At 43.2% G+C, this 24,953-nt stretch overlaps 1 protein-coding gene and 1 pseudogene across 2 annotated transcripts in view; both read left to right on the top strand.

Moving 5' to 3' along the window:
- Positions 1–24,953, top strand: part of PIK3R2 (phosphoinositide-3-kinase regulatory subunit 2) — a 74,502-nt gene that overhangs the window by 36,346 nt on the left and 13,203 nt on the right. For both annotated transcript variants that reach the window (XM_040417821.1, XM_040417820.1), the window contains 4 exons: positions 5,987–6,079; positions 14,759–14,821; positions 20,326–20,457; positions 23,180–23,381. In XM_040417821.1, coding sequence (XP_040273755.1) covers positions 5,987–6,079; positions 14,759–14,821; positions 20,326–20,457; positions 23,180–23,381 — 490 coding nt within the window. The remainder of the gene's footprint in view (positions 1–5,986; positions 6,080–14,758; positions 14,822–20,325; positions 20,458–23,179; positions 23,382–24,953) is intronic.
- LOC120992969 lies at positions 18,849–18,973 on the top strand (annotated as a pseudogene).

Genomic DNA, 24,953 nt, shown 5'->3' with positions numbered 1-24,953 from the left:
ATCCACAGATCCCCCATAACTATGTCATACCCAGCCGCGTCAGCGGCTCATATGGGAAAATCCAAGCAAATAGACCTCTAGCACAATTCCCTTTAAAATATCGCATCGCACATAGTTATCGCAATTTTTAGGGCCCTAATCGCAATCGCACAAAATTCCCATATCGTGCAGCCCTAGTACCCATTGATTTCAATGGGGCCACAAAAGCTGTAGACAGCACACCGTGTGTTGTCTGCATTTGTTCCGTGGCCCTGCAAAAAAGATAGAACATGTCCTATGCTTGGTCGTATTTGCGGACAAGAATAAGCGTTTCTATCATGGAGAAGGATATTCCGCTCTGAAAAATGCGGCAGGCACATGGCCGGTATCCATGTTTTTTGGATCTGCAATTTGCAGGCAGCAAAAAAACAGATCAGTTGTTTGAGAAGGCAGCGGCTCTCCAGGAGCGCCGCAGCCTTCTCACTGTTTACTGCTGGCCGAGTGACGTCATGACTAGTATCACTGGCCTGGGCACGGCTAAGCTCCATTCCCTTGAATGGAGCTTAGCCCCGCCCAGGCCAGTTGATACAAGTTGTGATGTCACTCAGCCAGCGGTAAACAGTGAGAAGGCCGCGGCGCTGCTGGAGCACCGCTGCCTTCTCAAACAGCTGATCGGCGGTCCCAGGTGTCGGACCCCCGCCGATCAGAAGCTGATGATCTATCCAGAGGATAGATCATCAGTTTAAACAAAGTGCAAAACCCCTTTAAAACCAGTTTTTTGTTCTTTCTAGTTGTGATGATTTTATGAAGATATGTGCATGTAAATTTAGTGGTATGTATGAACATGCAGACAATGAACTTTTATTTTTGAGCTTTGATGTGTATAACTTTGTTTGTGTCATACTTTTACCCAATAATGTGAACTTTTATACAACTTAAAAATATACATTTTGACTCACAAAATTGCAAGAAGGTGTCTGTGTGTATAAAGTGCGGAGTGGCATTTTGACAGTATTTGGGTGTCTACTTTCAGAAAATATATGGGTTTGGGGGGTTAGTATGATTTTTTATTTTTTTTGGAACTTAGGTTTTATGGGTACATGTCAAAACTGAAAACCATTTCTGGCTACCAGAGGTGCAAACCAGACTCTCCTGTCAGGGTTTGTCCAGCGAGGTAAAATTTATTTGGAAAGGGCAGTTTATTCAAATAATGGAAAAAAGGATACCTACTGGGTCTCCTGCCGCTCCTGTTCTGATCTCTACTTCATGATCCCATCTCGAGGTACAGAAAATACCTGTTCAGCCAATTACCAGTATTTCTTGTGTGTCAAGACGGACATGTATCCATTGATTTTTTTTATGTGTTTACTCACACTTGCTTGGAGACATACACTACTTTTGTCTATTATGTGTACCAAACAGTCTATGGGTCAGTGAAAACCACTGGCGGAAAATGAATGGCATCTTTGTTCTGTCAGTGGTTTTCATTGCCCATTGGTAGGAGATGCTCTGGAAATCCCTTTTCAGTCTAGCAGTGCATGTGAGTGGATGAACTCTGTGTTTTTCAGTGGTTTTTCCCGACCACAGTGCATGTGAGAAATGGATGACATCTGTGTTCTTCAGTGGTTTTCACCAACCATTGGTAGGAGATGCTCTGGAAATCCCTTTTCAGCCTAGCAGTGCATGTGAGAAATGGGTTACACTCAAAGAACAATAAAATGGACATACAGACTGGACCTGGTTGAAACATTGATCGTTTTGTCATGGACATAGACACAGGCACGTGAATGAGGCCTTATTGTGAAGACTGTTGTAATTGTAACATTCTGAACCTGCTATGCCACATAAAGTATGAAAGAAAAACAATGAAAATGGCCGCCGAGTACAGCTCTTCACTGTTTCCAGCAGGTGAATGAAGACACAGTGCATGTGCTCGACATGTCGCTCTGTGCATTTTAGGGGGAACCCTGCAGTGGATTTTTCTGTAGCCTAAGGGTACTTTCACACTTGCGGCAGGACGGATCCGACAGGCTGTTCACCCTGTCGGATCCGTCCTTCCGCTATTTTGCCGGACCGCCGCTCCGTCCCCATTGACTATAATGGGGACGGGGGCGGAGCTCCAGCGCAGCACGGTAGTGTACGGTGAAAGGCCGCCGGACTAAGGCTACTTTCACACTAGCGTTTTTATTTTCCGGCATAGAGTTCCGTCACAGGGGCTCTATACCGGAAAAGAACCGATCAGGCATATCCCCATGCATTCTGAATGGAGAGTAATCCGTTCAGGATGCATCAGCAGGTCTTCAGTTCAGCGCAGACCTTTAAAAGAAGAAAAAAAATACCGGATCCGTTTTGCCTGATGACACCGCAAAAACGGATCCGGTATTGCAATGCATTTTTCTGACTGATCAGGATCCTGATCAGTCTGAAAAATGCCTGATCGGTCAGAAAAATGCAGTTCAGGCAACGGAACTGCCTGCCGGAATCAAACAACGCAAGTGTGAAAGTACCCTAAAAGTCCTGCATGTCCGACTTTTTAGTCCGGCTGCCTCTCACCGCGAACTGCCGTACTGCGCCGGAGCTCCGCCCCCTTCCTCATTATAGTCAATGGGGACGGAGCGGCGGCACGGCAAAATAGCGGAAGGACGGATCCGACAGGGTGAACAGCCTGTCGGATCCGCCCTGCCGCAAGTGTGAAAGTACCCTAAATCGTAAGGTATCTGCACACTATATAAGAATAAGACATTTGGGATATACCATTATTTCGCTGATTCTGTGCGGTATTCATTTGGATACATTTAGAAAGCTAAGTTCAGATGGTTTGCTTCCTCCCAGTATGGCCGTTCCATTCTGTAAAGAGTTAATGTGCTTGGAGAGCTTGGAATTTGCTGACAAGGCTAAATAAGCCTGGCTGAGGATTAAGCTGAGAGCCAGGATGTGAGGAGGAGGAGGGGTGCAGGGAAAGCATCAAAGTCTTGCACTGCGTCTTTCCTTTATTTCACATTTCTCCAAAGCACTGCCCAAGTAGTAGATGAAAGATGAAAAGCGTATTGACGTTTGGGGTCTGTTTACATAGAGAAATTTCCTGCCCACAAACTGCCGCCCATTGATTTCAATGGGAAATCCACATTGCTGTTCAAGCCCTGCAGAGTTTTTCAGATTTAAACTCTACGTTGCAGAAAAAAAGTGACTTGTTACTTTTTAAGGTGGATTCTAAGTGTAGAAGCTGAAGGATTACCACAAACACATTAGCCGCATTGCATCTGTAGGTGGATCTGCAGGCTAGTTCATATGGCAGATGTTGCCATTGTCAAAATCCACCATGGATTCTGCGACCGAAAAATTCTGCTGCATTTTTTGAATGTGGCGGACATTGTTGCCATTTAGCCCCACTGAATGTGCAGACAGTATGCCAAGAAAGGACACGACCAGCAGCGCGACTGAAAGCGCTGGAAGGCGGTTCCCACACGGCTGTTTTGGCACGGAGTCCACACAGATTTCCATGGAGAGAAGTCTCTTTACATACGAGGTCTAACAGTTTTGAGTGTTTGTACATATGTAGACATTTATATGGATTGGGATTTGTGTCCCCATTAAAGGCTATGTACACCTTTTTATTATTGCATTGTACTTTTTTTGAGCTAAAAATAATTTTTTCGATTGGTCTTTATGAAAAATTTTAAACACGGTCTGTGCAGCCTTCATTTTTCTCTAGTAGCAGGATCTGAATTTTTACTCTGTTCTGTCAGGCAGCTCATCTGACGGCTCCTTTTCTCTGATCTCTGACCTCCTAAACACTCACTGTAGCTTAAATAAGTGTTTATGACCTTTTAGTAATTTAGAGAGAAGGGTTATTAAATGATCAGCACAAAGTGAAAGTACCATTCACACAGCTAGAAAAACACTTAGGCCCCTTTCACACGGGCGAGTATTCCGCGCGGATGCGATGCGTGAGTTGAACGCATTGCACCCGCACTGAATCATGACCCATTCATTTCTATGGGGCTGTGCACACGAGCGGTGATTTTCACGCATCACTTTTGCGTTGCGTGAAAATCGCAGCATGCTCCTCTTTGTGCGTTTTTCACATAACGCAGGCCCCATAGAAATGAATGGGGTTGCGTGAAAATAGCAAGCATCCGCAAGCAAGTGCAGTTGCTAGGAGACGATCGGGATGGAGACCCGATCATTATTATTTTCCCTTATAACATGGTTATAAGGGAAAATAATAGCATTCTGAATACAGAATGCTAAGTAAAATAGCGCTGGATCGCGCAGCCCGGCTTCTCTTCTGTCTCCTTCTTTGCTGATTGCAGGAAAAGGACCTGTGGTGACGTCATTCCGGTCATCACATGATCCATCACATGATCTTTTACCATGGTGATGGATCATGTGATGACCGGAGTGACGTCACCACAGGTCCTTTTCCTGCAATCAGCAAAGGAGACAGAAGAGAAGCCAGGCTGCGCGATCAAGTGGACTAAGGTGAGTTTAATTATTTATTTATTTTAACCCCTCCAGCGCTATTTTACTATGCATTTTACTATGCATTCTGTATCCACAATGCTATTATTTTCCCTTATGACCATGTTATAAGGGAAAATAATAGAATCTACACAACACCGATCCCAAGCCCGAACTTCTGTGAAGAAGTTCGGGTTTGGGTACCAAACATGCGCGATTTTTGCAAAATGCATTACAATGTTTTGCACTAGCGTGGAAAAATCACGCATGTTCCCGCAACGCACCCGCACCTTTTCCCGCAACGCCCGTGTGAAAGAGGCCTTAACCTTTTCTGACAGAACGGCTCAATAATTTTAATAAAAAACAATTGAAAAAAATATTTTTAGCCCAAAATGAATAAAACAAATCTGCAGCATTATATTACCAGAATAGTAACACTTATCGGGTGCTAACGTGTAACGAGGATATCGGGCCTTTGATATCCAAGCCTTGGTAAGGCTACTTTCACACTAGCGTTTTTGCTGGATCCGGCAGGGCTCTGCAAAAATGCTTCCGTTACTGATAATACAACTATCTGCATCCGTTATGAACGTATCCGGTTGTATTATCTGTAACATTGCCAAGAGGGATCCGTCATTAACTCTATTAAAAGTCAATGGGGGACGTATCTGTTTTCTATTGTGTTAGAGAAAACGGATCCGTCCCCATTGACTTGCATTGTGGGTCATGACTGATTCGTTTTGCTCCGCATCCCGGACGGAAAGCCAAGCGTAGCATGCTGTGGTTTGCTCTCCGGTATGAGAACGGAACGGAATGCATTTTGGAGCACTCCATTCTGTTCAGTTACATTTTCTCCCCACTAACAATGAATGGGGACAAAACGGAAGCGTTTTTTCCGGTATTGAGACCTATGATGAATCTCAATACCGGAAAATATTAACGCTAGTGTGAAAGTAGCCTAATATGGAGAAATTCTTTTAAAAACTGTTCTTAAATTGTTTATGTGCAGTCATGGGCAAATACACTAGACTTTCAGGGTCAGTTGCGAGATCTCTGTGTATTAGTTCCCTGGCTTATTTAGTCCTGCTCATATACATCAAGATCCTAAAAATTAGTAGTCGTTCTCCCTTAAATAGCAATTCTTTACTAAAATATTATTTCAATCACTCCCATTGGATGTTAGAAGTTTACATGCCGGGGACCAGTAGGAGCAGGGCTGAACCCTTAGCTCTAGGACGTAGCTGTGGGGAACAGGTTTGTACCTCTTTTATTTTAGGTACCACACTGTCCAGGGTATAGATAAGATTGTGGTAGAAGCTGGAGAACCTCTTTTACAGAGCTGAATCTGGCAGAATAAAAGTATGTTTTCACACTATATATGTACTGCTCTCCCCACCCCCTACCTAGTTCTGTCAGCAGTTTACCCTGGTCAAAACTTATGGCAGCTCCCCTTTAGTCAGTAAATTAGCATAGCAGTTCACAATAGTAGAATGTTATTTTTTGTGAATTATGAACATGCCATGTAACTCGCTTCATTTTGCTTTAGGCTCCCTCCTACTTGAACTTGTCGACCAGTTTTCTCCTCCTGAAGAAGCACCTCCTCTCCTTGTAAAATTACTCAAAACAGTTGAAAAAAGAGGTGAGATCTTTTTGGCTCAAATCCAAGTGTGCATTATTGTGTTCAGCCTTCACCACTAGCTGCACTCCTTGATTTTGGGATGCAGTTATGAATTAAATTGTATAAACCAAGAGGAAGATTTATCGTCTCCCTTGCACCAGAAAAGTGGCTTTAAAAAGTCATAAGCTATATGTTTGTGTCTATTGAAATGCAAGTTTTTGTGAACAAAAAGTCGCAAGTGCCTCTTTTTACGCCGCCTTCAGCACGTTTCCAAATGGGGACGGGAAAGGGGCGTGATCAACCGCAGAGACAAATTTTATCTTCATTTACACCAGTTTTCTGCTGCAAATGAAGCCAGAAATCTACGGCAGCTCTGCTAGAGGTTGCGTCTAATTTCTGACCAGGCCCGCGCTTCATCATAACATAAATTGGGCATATCCTCACGCAGCGCAGAAACCACCCATTTCCTCATTGTTAATGGAAATTTCATTTTTATTCAAAATCTGTGACCTGCTGCTTAATGCCACGGCCCAGTGGAAATGGTTTTACAAACATTCTGTGGGGCCACCGTATTGGAGATACACTTTTCCTCTCCATTATCTTTATGGACCGTATAGCATGGTGTGAGTGCTTGATGGCTCCTGCAATGTGTGGAAGTTAGAGGTTTCCAGGACTTTGATACTGAGGCCTACCCTTCACCAGGCACAGTATTGTGTATTTGGTTGCGGCTGTGCCTGTTAGAGCTCACTCATATGAATGAGACTGGGCTGCAGAGAGTTGCACTACCAGGGTCAGCTGCTATAAGACGTGCCCGGTAAAGAATTAGGGAAGAGCCTGCAGTTCATTCAGTCAGTTTTAGTAGAAGTAGACCCCCCACCTATCCTAATTATAAGCAATCCATATCAAAGTCCCAGAAAACCCATTTTATTGAGACAGAAATGAAATAATTATTCCAATCTCTGTGCATATAGATCCTCATCTTCATATACATATATATATATATATACACATATACAGTGGGATGCGAAAGTTTGGGCAACCTTGTTAATCGTCATGATTTTCCTGTATAAATCGCTGGTTGTTACGATAAAAAATGTCATTTAAATATATCATATAGGAGACACACACAATGATATTTGAGAAGTGAAATGAAGTTTATTGGATTTACAGAAAGTGTGCTATAATTGTTTAAACAAAAATAGGCAGGTGCATAAATTTGGGCACCACAAAAAAGAAATGAAATCAATATTTAGTAGATCCTCCTTTTGCAGAAATTACAGCCTCTAAACGCTTCCTGTAGGTTCCAATGAGAGTCTGGATTCTGGTTGAAGGTATTTTGGACCATTCCTTTTAACAAAACATCTTTAGTTCATTCAGGTTTGATGGCTTCCGAGCATGGACAGCTCTCTTTAAGTCACACCACAGATTTTCAATTATATTCAGGTCTGGGGACTGAGATGGCCATTCCAGAACGTTGTACTTGTTCCTCTGTATAAATGCCTTAGTGGATTTTGAGCAGTGTTTAGGGTCGTTGTCTTGTTGAAAGATCCAGCCCCGGCGCAGCTTCAGCTTTGTCACTGATTCCTGGACATTGGTCTCCAGAATCTGCTGATACTGAGTGGAATCCATGCGTCCCTCAACTTTGACAAGATTCACAGTCCCTGCACTGGCCACACAGCCCCACAGCATGATGGAACCACCACCATATTTTACTGTAGGTAGCAGGTGTTTTTCTTGGAATGCTGTGTTCTTTTTCCTCCATGCATAACGCCCTTGATATGGCCAAATAACTCAATTTTAGTTTCATCAGTCCACAGCACCTTATTCCAAAATGAAGCTGGCTTGTCCAAATATGCTTTAGCCCACCTCAAGCGGCACTTTTTGTGCTGTGGGCGGAGAAAAGGCTTCCTCTGCATCACTCTCGCATACAGCATCTCCTTGTGTAAAGTGCGCCGAATGGTTGAACGAGGCACAGTGACTCCATCTGCAGCAAGATGATGTTGTAGGTCTTTGGTGCTGGTCGGTGGGTTGACTCTGACTGTTCTCACCATTCGTCGCTTCTGTCTATCCGAGATTTTTCTTGGTCTGCCACTTCGAGCCTTAACTTGAACTGAGCCTGTGGTCTTCCATTTCCTCAATATGTTCCTAACTGTGGAAACAGACAGCTGAAATCTCTGAGACAGCTTTCTGTATCCTTCCCCAAACCATGATAGTGAACAATCTTTGTCTTCAGGTCATTTGAGAGTTGTTTTGAGACCCCCGTGTTGCTACTCTTCAGAGAAAATTAAAAGAGGAGGGAAACTTACAATTGACCCCCTTAAATACTCTTTCTCATAATTGGATTCACCTGTGTATGTAGGTCAGGGGTCACTGAGCTTACCAAGCCAATTTGAGTTCTAATAATTAGTTCTAAAGGTTTTGGAATCAATAAAATGACAACAGTGCCCAAATTTATGCACCTGCCTAATTTTGTTTAAACAACTGTAGCACACTTTCTGTAAATCCAATAAACTTCATTTAACATCTCAAATATCACTGTGTGTGTCTCCTATATGATATATTTAACTGACATTTTTTATCGTAACAACCAACGATTTATACAGGAAAATCGTGACCATTAACAAGGTTGCCCAAACTTTCGCATCCCACTGTGTATGTATGTGTGTATGTATGTGTGTATATATATATATATATATATATATATATATATATATACAGTACAGACCAAAAGTTTGGACACTCCTTCTCATTCAAAAAGTTTTCTTTATTTTCATGACTATGAAGGCATCAAAACTATGAATTAACACATGTGGAATTATATACATAACAAACAAGTGTGAAACAACTGAAAATATGTCATATTCTAGGTTCTTCAAAGTAGCCACCTTTTGCTTTGATTACTGCTTTGCACACTTTTGGCATTCTCTTGATGAGCTTCAAGAGGTAGTCCCCTGAAATGGTTTTCACTTCACAGGTGTGCCCTGTCAGGTTTAACAAGTGGGATTTCTTGCCTTATAAATGGGGTTGGGACCATCAGTTGCGTTGAGGAGAAGTCAGGTGGATACACAGCTGATAGTCCTACTGAATAGACTGTTAGAATTGGTATTATGGCAAGAAAAAAGCAGCTAAGTAAAGAAAAACAAGTGGCCATCATTACTTTAAGAAATTAAGGTCAGTCAGTCAGCCGAAAAATTGGGAAAACTTTGAAAGTAAGGGCTATTTGACCATGAAGGAGAGTGATGGGGTGCTGCGCCAGATGACCTGGCCTCCACAGTCACCGGACCTGAACCCAATCGAGATGGTTTGGGGTGAGCTGGACCGCAGAGTGAAGGCAAAAGGGCCAAGCATCTCTGGGAACTCCATCAAGACTGTTGGAAGACCATTTCAGGGGACTACCTCTTGAAGCTCATCAAGAGAATGCCAAGAGTGTGCAAAGCAGTAATCAAAGCAAAAGGTGGCTACTTTGAAGAACCTAGAATATGACATATTTTCAGTTGTTTCACACTTGTTTGTTATGTATATAATTCCACATGTGTTAATTCATAGTTTTGATGCCTTCATAGTCATGAAAATAAAGAAAACTCTTTGAATGAGAAGGTGTGTCCAAACTTTTGGTCTGTACTGTATATATATGGTATCCTGCCTTACTTATGTCTCCAGCAGTAGCTATCCCCTGTTATCCCATCCTCTTAAGTTAATGTCATGACACTTTCTGTCCCAGTCTATGCAGTAAAGCTGACAAGTAAGCTACCGAGAATAGGCGGTATCTGCTTTAGTGGCCAGTGAGATATTGGAATATGTTGGCATTTTTATACATTTTCCGTTTTATTCTGGAATTTTTTTTCTTAGATGTCTATATTTTACCGTTCCTCTGTTAATTCTTCTAGAAATGCATGAATAAATTGGTAACCCTGTGTTACTAGTTAAAAGTATATCAGTTTGACTCTGTGCCTGCTGGGGAATATTTACTCCCAGCTGTCGGTTTATTCATAAACCTCCAATAGGAATATCTGAGGAATGGCACAACACAGAAATCTATGTAAAGATTTTCCACTATTCTTTTATGGGAAATGCAATAATTTACTATAATGGACACGTCAAGAAAGCTGAGAGGTCTAGAGCAGGGCACAGAGGATGCCATCATCATCATCATCATCACGACCACGCGTGTCGGGCTGTAAGCAGCACTGGACACAGGCCGGCAGCATGGAGGTGAGGACACTGTAGGGGGAGTCATTATTATTACTGGGGGGCACTATGGAGACATTAGAACTACTGGCAGCACTATAAGCGGGCATTTATCTTTTGGGACCATGGGGGCTTTGATTGCTACTGGGGGGCACTATAGACATTATATAGGCATTTTTACTTCTGGGGCATACTGTTGGTGCTTTATTACTACTAGTGGGCCACTGTGGGGATTTATTACTACTGGGGGCACTTTAGGGGGCATTAGTAATACTGGGAGCGTTGTAGGCGGGCATTACTTATTGGGGCCACTACTACTACATTTTTTTTTGGAAAACTTTTAAGGTTTTAAAAAAAGTAAACATAAGCAGCAAACAATACAAAAAAAACCTCCACACAAACCACCCCCCTCCGTACAAAAATGTCCTTCACTCATTAGTCCTTCAGGATCATAGCATATGTTCTAACTCCCGTATCCTGTATACTCGATGGGATCTATGTGCGTGCAGTAATATCCCCCGTTCATCAGAGACATTACATACAGCTAATATCCCTGTATAGTATCCTTGAAATTCCTGGGTACCAGAAAAGTATCTGGAAAAGAGATCAAGTTGCAAGAAGTAGAGGCTTAAAATATACGGTCAAAAACTTCCATGGGGCATATAGTCGTGGAAATTGTACCCCCTGGTACTGGAGACCGTGCTGGAGTTGGATATTGAGAAAAAACTGTATGCTCAGGCCAAGTTCACTCTGGAGTGACTGAAAAGACTTGGACCATTATCATATAGCTGGTACACCTAATTATATATATATATTTGATCCCTTTGTGTTCCCATCGTTCATATCCCTCCAAACTATATAGTTCCCACAAAAAGGCGTATTTCAGAGAGGCATGTATTTAGTACATCCAGAAAGCTCTTACAGCTCCCTGGCTTTTTATCAGATCTTATTCATAAGTGTCAAGGTATGCATATTAGATGAGACCAGGTCGAATATATGAACTTCTAGAGAGCACAACACATGCCGTCCCTTTAGAACCTATTGTAACACACACTGCCTGGAGTCCACAACTGGTACCAATCCCCAGCCCAGCATATGTTGTATCTGTGAGGCTAGAAAATAAGCCCACAGTAAGTCTTGAAAAACTATTGACAAATAGGACATATCATAACCGTGGCTTTAATATCATTTTGAAGTTAGCCCGACCCATCACAGACACAATTTAATCCATGCTTCCACCTCATGTTTCATCTTATCAAGCAAGGGCAGCATATTTTACATAATGTAATCATTAAGATGATGGTCCTAAAAATAGGAAGTGTCAAGGTTCTTCACAAAAAGCAGAAGATCATCCGCATACAGCGAGACCCATTCCTCTTTTGTCCCATACGTAAACCCTAAAATACCATGTGGTGATCTGATCACAAGCTGTTCAATTACAATTGCAAACAGCAACAGCGAAAGGGGAAACCATTGGAGAGTTTCCCTTTCCATTAATCCGGGCTATTGGGGCCACATAAAGTTGTATTTGTTTAAAAGGCACCTGTCACCTGTACTGTACTGCCATCTCTGAGGGCAGCATGATATAGTGACAGACTACTGATTTCAGCAGTCTGTCACTTTTGAGTTGGCAGTCAGTAATTTCATAGTACTGCCATGCCGAACCTCACAGCGCCCGTCAGCACTATGAGGGAGATAAGCCCGTTAAGACTCGCTGGCCCTGCCTCCTGACAAAGACTGGCAAGTTCCTTTCCTATGCGTAACGGGAAAGGAACCTCCCAGGCATGGTCAAGAGGTCGGGGGATGACGGGTCCAGTTAGTCTTATTGGACTTATGTCCTTGAAGCACTGGTGTGCACTGTAAGGTCTGCCAGTTTAAAAGTGACAGACCACTGAAATTAGCGGGTTTGGTACTATACTAGGCTACCATCAGTGAGGGCAGCATAGTACCAGTCAACACCGTCCAATGCTTTGGCAGCATCTAACCATACAGCCTTGTTGAGGCAGCCAACTTGACCCGCCTGGAAGTTAAGAAAAAGGTTTTGTAATGAACACCTGTCAATTTAGACAGCATGAAACCTGACTGGTCGGGGTGTACTGCTGAAGTAACTACATTTGCTAGTCTTTTTACAAGAATGTTTGCCAGGATTTTTACATCCATTATAAATAAAGAGATCAGGCTGTAGGAATCGGGGAGGTCCATATTCTTTACCAGTTTTAGCATGTCTACAATGATGGCCTCATAAAAGGTAAATGTCCTCTAGAATAGACATTGTTGTAGATGTTTAAGAGTTAGGTCTCATGGACACGACAGTTGTTTTTTGTGTCCGCAAATTATGCGTCCGCCCAAAAAAAATGGATGCAGCATCCGTTTTTTTTGGAGGATCCGTTTTTTCCCCACAGATCCCTTGTAATAAATGCCTATCCTTTTCCCCAAATTTGAAAAAAAGTAGGACATGCACAAGTAGGACATTTTTTTTTTGCTGAAGGGAAACACGGACAACGGACGCGGAACACAAACGGATGAACTATAGGCATTTTTTTGCTGACCCATTGAAATGAATGGGTCCCCATCCTATCCGCAAAAAAAAACGGAACGGAGGCCGAGAAAAACAACTGTCGTGAGCATGAGGCCTTAAGATGATCTTCCCTTAAGGCCCCCTGCACACGAACGTGTGCTTCCCGTTGCCGTATTGCGGACCACATTTGCGGATCCGCAATACACAGGTGCCGTTCCGTGGGCATTCCGCATCACGGATGCGGACGCATTCACTTGAATGTTTCCGCAAATCCGGAGATGCGGGATGGTACGGAACGGAAGCACTACGGAGTGCTTCCGTGGGGTTTCGTCCCGTACTTCCATTCCGCAAAAAGATAGAACATGTCCTATCTTTTTGATGAACGGCCGGATCGCTGACCTAGTCAAGTGAATGGGTCCGCAATCCCCTGCGGCTGCCCCACGGACTGTGTTCGTGCATTGCAGCCCACATTTTGTGGACCCCAGCACGACCACGGCGGTATAATTATTTTTGAGGGCTCTGTGTGGCAATAATCATTGAAGGGGACACTATATTTAGGGGGACTGTTCCTGCAGTATAGTACTGGGGAGCACAGCGGACACAGTATTGTGGGTGGCAGAATGGGATAGTTGAGTAGATGAGGAGGAGGAGGATGGAAAAGTAGATACCTAAGATGTCTGTGTGGCAAACTCAGTGGCAGAGATGAGACATGGCTGAAAGAGAACATTTCTATCAGAGGCAATGTCCTGGATGTAATAGGTATGGAGTGCTGTATTCTCCTGTATATTTGGTAGTGTGGGATGTAATTTAAAAAGCAATGGTTATCTCTCATAGGTCCTTATGTGGTGTCTTTCTTTTGGATGACTAGTGCTGCATGCTGAGCTATTCTTTCTGTCTAATCTGAAGGAACTGCTGACAGAGGCTTAGAACTGTGACAGTGGTGTGACAATAACCTTGTTTAGTTAACATTTATCACCGTTTGCTTCCTTAGGGACCCTTAGGCCTATATTAGACGCGCAGATCTTCAAGGTGATTGTCTGGAAGGAAACATTCCTTTATAGCAATCACCTTCTTGCTAGCGGAGGAGACCATTGCAATTACATGCAACAATCCCCTCCTCAGTATGGGGAGGAGCGATCGCTAATGCCATCGCTCCTCCCCATACTAAATCACTGCTGAACCTGCTGAAAGATTTCAATTACCTGATGAATTAGCTAAGGATTGCTCACTCATCAGGTAATCTGTGGCATTATTAAGCCTCATTCACACATCAGTGTTTGGTCAGTGATTGGAACCTTCACAGACATGAGGTATAAGGTAAAGCTCTGCACCTGTTCTGTATTTAGAGCCGCACCTGGTTTTGGCTTACAATCACTGATGGAAATCACTGACCGAACTCTGACGTGTGAATAAAGCATTACAGTGCCAGATCATTGCAAATGAGCGTTCATGTGAACTCTTGTTAGTGATGATCTGCACGATTATCTGCCCTTATAATATAAGCTTTAGTCTAAACCTATATGGGGTCACTTATCAAACTGGTGTAAAGTAGAACTGGCTTAGCTGCCCATAGCAACCAATTAGATTCCACCTTTCATTTTCCAAGGGGCTGTGGAATCTGATTGGTTGCTATGGGCAACTAAGACAGTTCTACTTTACACCAGTTTGATAAATCACCCCAATAGTGACACGGGGGTACTTGGCATAAAAAGGTTGAGAACCTGTAGATTACAGTATGAGATGGTTGGAGACGTGTGTATATGCTATAAATGTTGAGATGGGAATACCCAGCATACAATGCAAAGATTTTCAGTTTGTTTTTCTTTCTTTTACTTAGTGGTGTTGTGAGATATTGTTTATTGATCACGTGCAGAATGAATGTATGGATGGTATGAGATACGCATGCAGTTAGGGTGGTGAAGGCATATGGTGTGGGGGCTGGGTGACTTGGCTGCTGTGTAAACTCACTTGGTATGCTTTTCCCCCCTCTGTAGGACTGGACAGTGATATGCTTTACAGGTCCGCTGGCTCAGAGTTTAGACACACACTAAAAACCGGTAAGAACCAGTTCTCACAAGGGTCTGTATAGCCACCGGTGGGCAGGCCGGATCGTTCTGTGTAGCTGATATAGCAGGGATATCACAAGTTAGTAGTTTACTTTGCATTTGACACTTTGTATGTTGGTTTTATTGGTGTCTTTCGGTACCTGAAAAGCTGTGCCCGCAGGATGCATGGAAGTGAATAGGCATTGTGGCCACACCAGTCCACGTACTGACTGACTGAAATACCTTCCATTATGTACTCTAGGAAAATCAGCCACAGGTTAACATCGATGGCAACATGGTGCATTATTTTATCCCGTTAATGTTCTATTGTTTCCAGGCAATCAGAGCGATCACTGCTCAGTGTAATGTAGAAGAGCAGTCTAGTAGCATTCATGAAGCCCACCTAGAGGCCAAGAGTTTCCTCCATGCATCGCTGCCTGGAAATGCCATCTTCTAAGAAAGTTTTTTCTTTTTTAAAAACCACCACCATCAGTGATCCAGAAATGTTTCTGTGTAAGGGCTCGACACAAATGTGTGATGCCCATTGCCGTATTGCAGACCGCATTTGCGGATCCGCAATACACGGGCACCGTTCAGTTGCCATTCTGCATCACGGATGCAGACCCATTTATTTCAATGGGTCCGCAAATCCGGAGATGCGGAACACTACGGAGTGCTTTCTGGGGTTCTGTTCCGTGCTTCCGCACCGCAAAAAGATAGAACTTGCTCTATCTTTTTGCGGAACGGAAGGATCGCGGACCCATTCAAGTGAATGCGTCTGCGATCCCCATGCGCCTGCCCCACGGTGCCCGTGCATTGCGGACCACAGCACGGGCTTGACACGTTTGTGTGAACGAGCCCTAAAGGAGCCGTTCCTCATCATCCTGGGACATTTTCTTGTTGGAATGTAAATGGCTCTATTTCATCCGTTTACTGATCGGAGCTTGAAGATTGAATTCATGTCTCTTCTTGATGGGAACACATCTCGTTTTCGGAGAAGTTATAGAACATCTCCTAGGCTTATTGCTGCTGCCTGCATCAGCATCTTATTTTACAGTAGAGAACCATTTAAATACCTGCCATTCATGCAGAACCTGGACCGCCTATTGAGCTGCATTTGACACCACTTTACACAAGTATCTGTTTCTGCATTTTGTTTTTTTGGCCTTAAATGATGTGTTCTTGGACACCTGTTCCCCAAAAAATGACCTACTATTTAAATCCAGGTTTAATTAAACGGAATGTATTATAAGGAAATGGTGAAACAAGGGGTGAAGGACGGCTCACCTCCGATTTAGGATGGCAAGGTGCACCAAACAGATGTTGTACCCAATCACCGAAAAACAATAGTAATGAAAATAGAATGGGCACTCATATATCCAGTTCACAAGGTAGGCAAAGCGACTCGAGCAATATAGCAATAATGTATCAATTTATTAATTATTTATGACAGTAAAAGAGCGGATGGATAGTGCCATACGCAATAAATTTTGAAACCTAACCAGAGCTGTGTCCCCAATTTGAAATGGTTAAAACTCACATAAAATATACTAAAATAACATATATTCATCCACTGTTATAGCTAATAGAAAACCGGAGGTCCGGTCCAGCATCTATGGGTAGGACAAATTGGATAAGAGGAACTAATAGATTTCTGTTATCTAAAACAGTGGCTAGCAACGAATATGTCTCCAGACAATGAATGAAAAAAAGGTGAGTATCAGTATTGATAGTGATAGTGCATAATATAAACCATTAACATATAGTGCATATGGTGAAATCCCTGTAAGATAAATATATTAAATATATAAAAATATATATAAAGTGTACAAATATTTGGTGAATATATATAAAATGTCTCTGGAGAGTCAGCAATAATAAATAAGTTGTTGCATCCCACTGATGGTTATGTTCCTAGAAAACAGTCTTTAGTATTAAAGCATAAGACCTGGGAATCGGCTTGGTCCGCGCAATTTCCCAGGGGTATAATCAATTTCAACAGAGTCAACCGCGGCGAACGCGGCAAGGTGATTAAGCAGCAATACAAATGTATCCACAATCGGCGCATCATTGTCTTATGCTTTAATACTAAAGACTGTTTTCTAGGAACATAACCATCAGTGGGATGCAACAACTTATTTATTATTGCTGACTCTCCAGAGACATTTTATATATATTCACCAAATATTTGTACACTTTAGGCTACTTTCACACTTGCGCTTGATCGGATCCGTTCTGAACGGATCCGATCATATTAATGCAGACGGAGGCTCCGTTCAGAACGGATCCGTCTGCATTAATAACTTAGAAAAATTTCTAAGTGCGAAATTAGCCTGAGCGGATCCGTTCAGACTTTCAATGTAAAGTCAATGGGGGACGGATCCGCTTGAAGATTGAGCCATATGGTGTCATCTTCAAGCGGATCCGTTCCCATTGACTTACATTGTAAGTCTGGACGGATCCGCACGCCTCCGCACGGCCAGGCGGACACCCGAACGCTGCAAGCAGCGTTCAGTTGTCCGCCTGGCCGTGCGGAGGCGAGCGGAGCGGAGGCTGAACGCCGCCAGACTGATGCAGTCTGAGCGGATCCGCATCCATTCAGACTGCATCAGGGCTGGACGGAAGCGTTCTGCTCCGCTCGTGAGCCCCTTCAAACGGAGCTCACGAGCGGACAGCAGAACGCTAGTGTGAAAGTAGCCTTATATATTTTTTTATATATTTAATATATTTATCTTACAGGGATTTCACCATATGCACTATATGTTAATGGTTTATATTATGCACTATCACTATCAATACTGATACTCACCTTTTTTTCATTCATTGTCTGGAGACATATTCGTTGCTAGCCACTGTTTTAGATAACAGAAATCTATTAGTTCCTCTTATCCAATTTGTCCTACCCATAGATGCTGGACCGGACCTCCGGTTTTCTATTAGCTATAACAGTGGATGAATATATGTTATTTTAGTATATTTTATGTGAGTTTTAACCATTTCAAATTGGGGACACAGCTCTGGTTAGGTTTCAAAATTTATTGCGTATGGCACTATCCATCTGCTCTTTTACTGTCATAAATAATTAATAAATTGATACATTATTGCTATATTGCTCGAGTCGCTTTGCCTACCTTGTGAACTGGATATATGAGTGCCCATTATAAGGAAATGGTCTATTGTTTTGTTGTTTTTCGTGTAAAAAAACATTCTGATGTGGGCAATTTTCCCTCTGGTCACCAAACTTTATAATAAGATTTCACTTCCTGCTCTGTAGAGCTCAGTTTTCAGCAGTCACATTGTTGTCTCCACAGTCAGGATTGCAGTGACAGATAACACCTCTGTATATAGATAACAATAGGAGCTCACCTCCTCCCTCTCCCTGCAGGGGTAAAAGAGCATGTCATGACAGCTTTCTCATAATTGCTGTAAAGCAAATCTCAGTAATTGTTGTTCATGGCTCAGAGCAGTCTCAAGCCTGATGGCTATCCCATTGCCTTTAAAGGCATCTTTTGTAGATGATCTCTTCTTTAAGGGAATCTGTCACCAGCGACCTCCCTATCCAACTGTTTGCACAGGCACGTAGCTGTGGTTCAACTGATTAAAACACACTTTTTCTTTTATTGATCTGAAGCTCCTGAATTACTTTTTCTCAATATGCAAACTAGGCCTTTGGTGCAACAAGGGCGTCACCGTTGCTTTTGTTGCCCCAAGCTCCACTCATTTCTGTGGCCAGCCCTTCCCTCGCTGACTTGCCATTGTCTGGCCCTGTCAATCAAAGCTGTGCAGGAAGGGTTGGCCACAGAAAGAAAAACAGCGTTTTACTCAGGTGGACCACAGCTATATGTCTATGCAAACAGTTTGATAGGCGACAGATTCCCTGTAAAATAATAAGATTTTGCTGTACTTATTAAGGGGCAATAGATTGCACCTTCTGTGTAGTACCTAAGAAGTTGCTGTGGACTCATAGTTATGATTCCACTGTGTTCATGATCCTTGCGCTTTCCCTGCCCCCTCCTTCAGTCATTAATGGCCGCAGTGCAATGCTTCCCGGCCTTTTGGCTAAGATCAAGTGTAGTATCTGTTCTTCAGTTCCTGTAGAGCTACGCTCCAGGCCGTACTCCAACCGTGGCTAGCCATGGTTGTCGAGCGGAATGGAGAACCACACAGCAACCTTGGGTAGTGGAGTGCGGGAGTAGTAGTGTCCTCCTATGCAAAGCTACCATTGGGCTCTGCTGGATCGAAGCCATGAGGCTGGGTTGTGTTAAAAGCCCGAAGTGGTAGTGCCCCAGGGGTGGTGTCCCGGGGGTGCCTTAACTCACTGGGTTCTTTTTAGGCCCACAGAGTGATGGCACATTTGCACATGCATTTTTCTTTCTCACATTTTTAGCGCACACACCTCTATTAGCTCGGCTTCGGCCTTGAAAATACGAGGAATTTTTATAATTCCAGTCGAATGTCCGGGCCGTAATGGCACACATTCACTTTATTTATTTTTTATCTTCACTGTGTGCACTTTTACACGTTTGTTGTGTCCACTAGGATTTTCAGTGTTGCGGCGCCCTTACGGGTACCCCCTCCTTGAGGTCTGGGGGGGTGTGTGTGGCCATATTGGTTCCTCACGCCCCTGCCAAACCCCGTGGGCTCTCCCTCCGGGGAGAGTCCAGACCTTGTTGAAGCTCCTGGCTGACGCCTTGGGTGGCAGCCTAGGTGAAAGCCGGGAGCATAGTTGGGCGTACCCTTGGCTTCGGCTGAGGGTTGCCACTTGTCCCAGTCCCTTGTAGGAGCTTCGGCCCCGGAGGGATTGGGAATGGTTTGTGGGGGGGCCCTTTTCTTATGGAGAGGGCCTGCCATAGACCGCGACCTAGTGCACGTTTTTGTGTGGCACGCTGCACGATTTTGTTGCACGGGGTGAGAAAGCACGACTTTGGGCTTTCAAAATTATTATTTTTTAAATATGGATTCAGTTACCACGGACCAAAACGCAATTCCATGACGTAATACATAACTGAATGCCTTTACATTCCCTCATTATAGAAGGATATGACCAGCATAACGGATCCGTCATGGAATTGTGTTTTTGTCCGTGGTAACGGAATCCATAACGCAATTCAGTACGTACCCGAACTTCAAAACTTGAAGTTCGCATATCCCTAATGAGGAGTAATTACTCAGAAACAGGTGTCTGCAGATAAGGTGCTGTCTTAATTATTATCCAAGTCATGTCTCAAGGCCTATTTAAAGGGTCGAACATTGACTTATAGGATATCTACCTTATTTCTGGTGTCATCAGAGGCACAGGATGCTAAGAGCTCATTTGCATAACTTTATTTGGTGGTTAAAATGGTTAAATCCGAACAAGAAAATCTTCAAGATAAAATATAAAATTTGGCCCGATCCCAACAGAATAAAACTCTAGCCGTGAAAAAATGACTGTGCCTAGGATTTTACTCCTGGAATGGATCTTAAATGTGAGACTCACCCAGTTTCTGCTTAAATTTTTGGTTTTATCATTTCAGATCTCTCTGGGATTGACCTGGAAGTGGCAGACATTCATTTCCTCACAGATATGGTGAAGTCATTCCTGCAAGAGTTACCCAGTCCCGTAATTCCACTGAATATCCACCGAGACCTCATTCAGGCATTGCTAGGTAAATGCTCTGTCAACCCTGTCAACCCATGTTGTGCAGGTTTAGTAGTCCGTCCTGCAACTGCCTGTATTTTAACTCTTCATAATCCCTTCAGATGGGGGTATTAAGAGTTTTCTGGTGGGGAAAAATGTCAAAAGGCGTACAGTGGCTTAAAGATAGATAGATAGATAGATAGATAGATGAAGCCACAGTGCCCTCTTCTTGGGCCATCTCAACACTTGAAATGCCTGTACTGCCAGCAATTGGCTGTGTGTCATTTCCTATGTGTCAAAGACTGGGGAGCGGGCACCTGGTAAGTGTTGGAACAGGAGTGGCAAGGGGTCGGTGGATTATTGCTTCTTTGAGCCCTTTGACAATTTTTTTCCCCTGCTGGACAACCCCGTAATAGGATTGGCCAGTAACAAGGGTGATATAGCCACTGTAGCAATTACAACCATTATCAAATGTTTGGATGTACTACTGAAATGTTAACCACTATCGACTGTGGACCTTATTCTGGTTCTGTCAATAGTGTTTTTTTAAATTTGCACACATTTCAGGGTGTGGAATGAATCTTTTTGCATAGTATACCGATGTTCACATGAAATATTATTTGAATATGGACAGTCCATAGAGTGAAATGTGCTGCCCCCTACTGGTGCAAGATGAGTAGATTTGTGTGAAATCCTTGTTCAGTATGGTGATGTTTGTTTTTTCTATGCATGGTGCCTTGTGAAAGTATTCACCTGCTTTGGTGTTTTTCCTGTGTTATTGCATTGCAACCTGTAATTAAAATGAATTTTAATTTAGATTTTATGTAATGGCCCGGATAAAATAGTCCAAAGTGTTGCGTTGGAATGAAAAAAAATTACATAAATAAGACCTGTAAAGTTGTTAATAGGTATTCTTTGTCATGAAACTCCTAAATAAGGTCTGGTTCAACCAAATCCCTTCCAAAGTCCGATAAATAAGGCTCGTGCACACAGACCTATTTTCGGTCTGCATCCAATCCATGTTTTTTCTGGATCGGATAAAGACCCATTTATCTCAGTGGGGCCATAAAAGATGCTGACAGCACACCCGTCCGTAAGTCTGTTCTGAAGCCCTGCAAAAAAATAGAACATATCCTTTTCTTGTCCATTTTGCAGACCAGGATAAGGCATTTCTGGAGGAGAAGAAAAAAAAAACATGGCGGGAAGCACTTGGCTGAGATCTGACAAGAGAAGGCCACTCGCCAAGACTCTCAGAGAGGGCAGGGAGGGCATTAATCACCAATAGCAACACTGAGGAAGCTCCATAGCGGAGATGGAAGTATCTGTCCACTGGACTGCTATAAGCCGTACACTTCATAATGTGGGGTTTTATGGAAGAGAGGCCAGAAAATGCCATTGCTAAAGAAAAATCATAATGAAACATGTTTGGTGTCTGACAAACAGCACTCCGCAACATATGGAAGAAGGTTCTCTGGTCAGTGGAGACTAAAATTGACCTTTTTGGCTATCATGTCAAATACTATGTGTGGCGAAGACCCAAGAACACCATTCCCACAGCGAAGTCTGTTGGCGGCAGCATGCTGGGAGGAGGATTTTCAACAGCAGGGACTGGAAAACTGTTCAGGCTTGAAAGAAAGATGTAAAAATACAGCAATTCTTGGGGAAAACTTGTTCCAGTCTGCCTGAGATTTGATACTGGGCGGAGGTTCATCATCCAGCAGGACAGTGACCCTAATCATACTGCGTTTCAGATTCTGGAGTGCTTTACTTTAAAGCATCACTAACTTTCACAAACACAATTCAAAAGTTTTGATCAGTGGAGGTCTGAGTGTTGAAACTTTCACCAATCTGTAGAACACAGGGAGAGAATCTCTCTCCGCTACTGAGGACGGAATGAAGACAGACGCATAGACTTCTGTGTAGCCTGTCTCGTGCAGCAAGGAGAGAGAGCACGATATGCATGCACTTCTCTCCCCTCATTCTAGAGATCGGTTTGAGTCTTAGCAATCAGGCCTCCACTGATCAAAACTTTTGATATCTCTTTATGAAAACTTAAAAGCGTATTCCGGTTATAGAAAGTTATCCCCTATCCACAGGATGGGGTATAGCTATCAGATTTGAGGAGGTCCTGTCGCCAGGACCCCTACTGATTATGAGCGGCTACGTCCATTTCAGTGGGGCTCCACTGGGTACGGAGCCCCTGTTCTTGTGATTGGTGGAGGTCCCAGCAGTAGGATAGGGGATAGCTTGGGATAACTGAAATACCTCATTAATGACGCTTTAAGGAGGAACATTTAAATGTCTCTGAAGGTCCTAATGAAGGCCCAGACTTCTGTCCAATGGAGCCTATGTGGCAGCACAGCCCATCTAACTTGAAGGAGTTGGAGCAGCTTTGCCTAGAAGAATGGCCCAAAAAAATCTGTGTCTAGATGAATTGACTTTCAGGGGGTGAATACTTCAAAGTGGTAGTCATGTTGTGTAAATCAAATGGTACAAACCTCCCAAAAATCTATTTTAATTCCAGGTTGTAATGCAACAAAAAGGAAGAATAGCAAGGGGCGGTGAATGTCTTCTCAAGGCACTGTACATTTCCAAAATAAGCTGACCTGTACTTTCCTTATTCCTGGGCATCACATTTGAGCAAATTTAATTGAAAAAAATGTGTATCTATTGATTGTCAGGTAGGTGATACTATGAGGTAATGTACTTTATTACAGTATGTCTATCATAAGGTTTGCTTTCTGTTGCAGACAATGGGGAAGATGTACAGAAGAGAGCGCACGTTTTGTCACTCCTGCAACCACCCGCTGTTCCCATACAGCATGCGCTCACTTTTCAGCATGTCCTCCAGCACATCAGGAAAGCATGCAGTGCCAGTAACTTGAACAGCTTCACAGTCAAAGTTGCTGTAGAGATGTTTGGACCTTTGCTGTTTCGGCCTATCATCACAGGGTGAGTTCTTGTGTATAATGGCTATGGTGAAGAATGACAGAGGCTTCTATCTGTATTATGAGAGCCTAATGAGGCGAACGTTTAGAGATTAGCATACTGCAGAGTTGCACGCCAGTGTGACCAGTGTCCACTAGACTATATTCTCCACCAACCTGTTGAGGAATAGTGTGCGGAGTACTGAAGATGCCAAGTTGTGTATAGTAATGTACAATGTCAGAATTTCAGCTTTGAAGGCCATGCCGACTTCCAAAACAAACGTAGGCTATGTTCACATCTGCATTGGAGGTTCTTTCACAGATTTCGTTGAGAAAGTGCTATTTTGCCTGGTCAAATGCCATATACTATGACTGAACCCAACGGACCCCACAATAATGACTGGGTCTAACAGGCACCATTGTGTCAGCTTTTTGGATGTGATTGTTGGGTTTCTCAAGAAAACACAAATGTCCTATACTGGACAAAACTGCCAAGGCCTGGGTCAAATAGTGATGTGCCATGAGCTAAAGTGGCTGCAGAAATAGGGCCATGCATTTAAATTCCACCATGGCATCTTCTAAAGAATTTCTGTAGGTTACCACTGCCCACTGGTTCTTCTGTACTTTAATCACTGCAAAAGGTGCACCACGATGATATGCAACTGACAACACTGGCTAATCCCTCAGGCTGATGTTAAGAACTGAGACTTGAGCCAATGTATTCCAGTTAGGAACACATTGGAGCCCTTTTCCACCACCGTCAAGGTATCTCAGTGCGGCATGGGGCCTACCACTAGACTACCTAAGGTGTGTGAACACTGTTTTTCTCCCCCGGTTATAAACACGCTACAGTGTTTGGGGTTTTTGAGCATTTCCTCCCATTTAGGCCATGTTATTTTAGTGATTTTTCTTCTGCACTTTATACACACAATGGGGTAGATTTATCAAAAGTGGTGTAAAGGAAAACTGGTTTAGTTGGAAAATGAAAGGTGGAATGTGATTGATATCAGCAGGGCTTACTGCCCGTTGTAACCAATGTATTTATTCTCCAGCTACTGTTGCCATCTACTTAAAGGGGTTTTCCAAGATTTTAATACTGATGACATATCCTCTAGATCAGTGGGCGTCAGACACCCAGCACCCATCTGATCAGCTGTTCGAGAAGTCCCGTGGCCTTCTCTCAGCTTTTCATAGCCAAGTGACAACACAGTCATCGGTCACTTGGCCTAGACGCAGCTCAGCTCCATTGCAGGGACTGGCGCTGAGTGCCGTTCCAAGCCCAGCCGCTATACAATGTACTGCACTGTGCTTGGTAAGCATGGAGAAGACTGCGGTGCTAACAGGAGTGCTGCAGCCTTTTCAAACAGCTGATCGGTGGGGGTCCTGGGCATCAGACCCCCCACCAATCAGATACAGATGACCTATCCAGAGGATAGATCATCAGTATTAAAATATCAGAAAACCCTTTTAAAGTAATTTTATGTGAGACACATAAATACATGGTTCACAAACACGGCGTACTGAACAGTCTTGATACTATAACGTCAACTCGTCACTCTCATTATTTGCAAAAGTTCCTTACATGATGCACAGAATG

Source organism: Bufo bufo, chromosome 2, assembly GCF_905171765.1.
Source record: "Bufo bufo chromosome 2, aBufBuf1.1, whole genome shotgun sequence".
In the NCBI taxonomy this organism is placed as follows: Eukaryota; Metazoa; Chordata; class Amphibia; order Anura; family Bufonidae; genus Bufo; species Bufo bufo.
The sequence above is the reverse complement of the archived record's forward strand: the minus strand, read 5'-3'. Positions and strand labels throughout refer to the sequence as shown.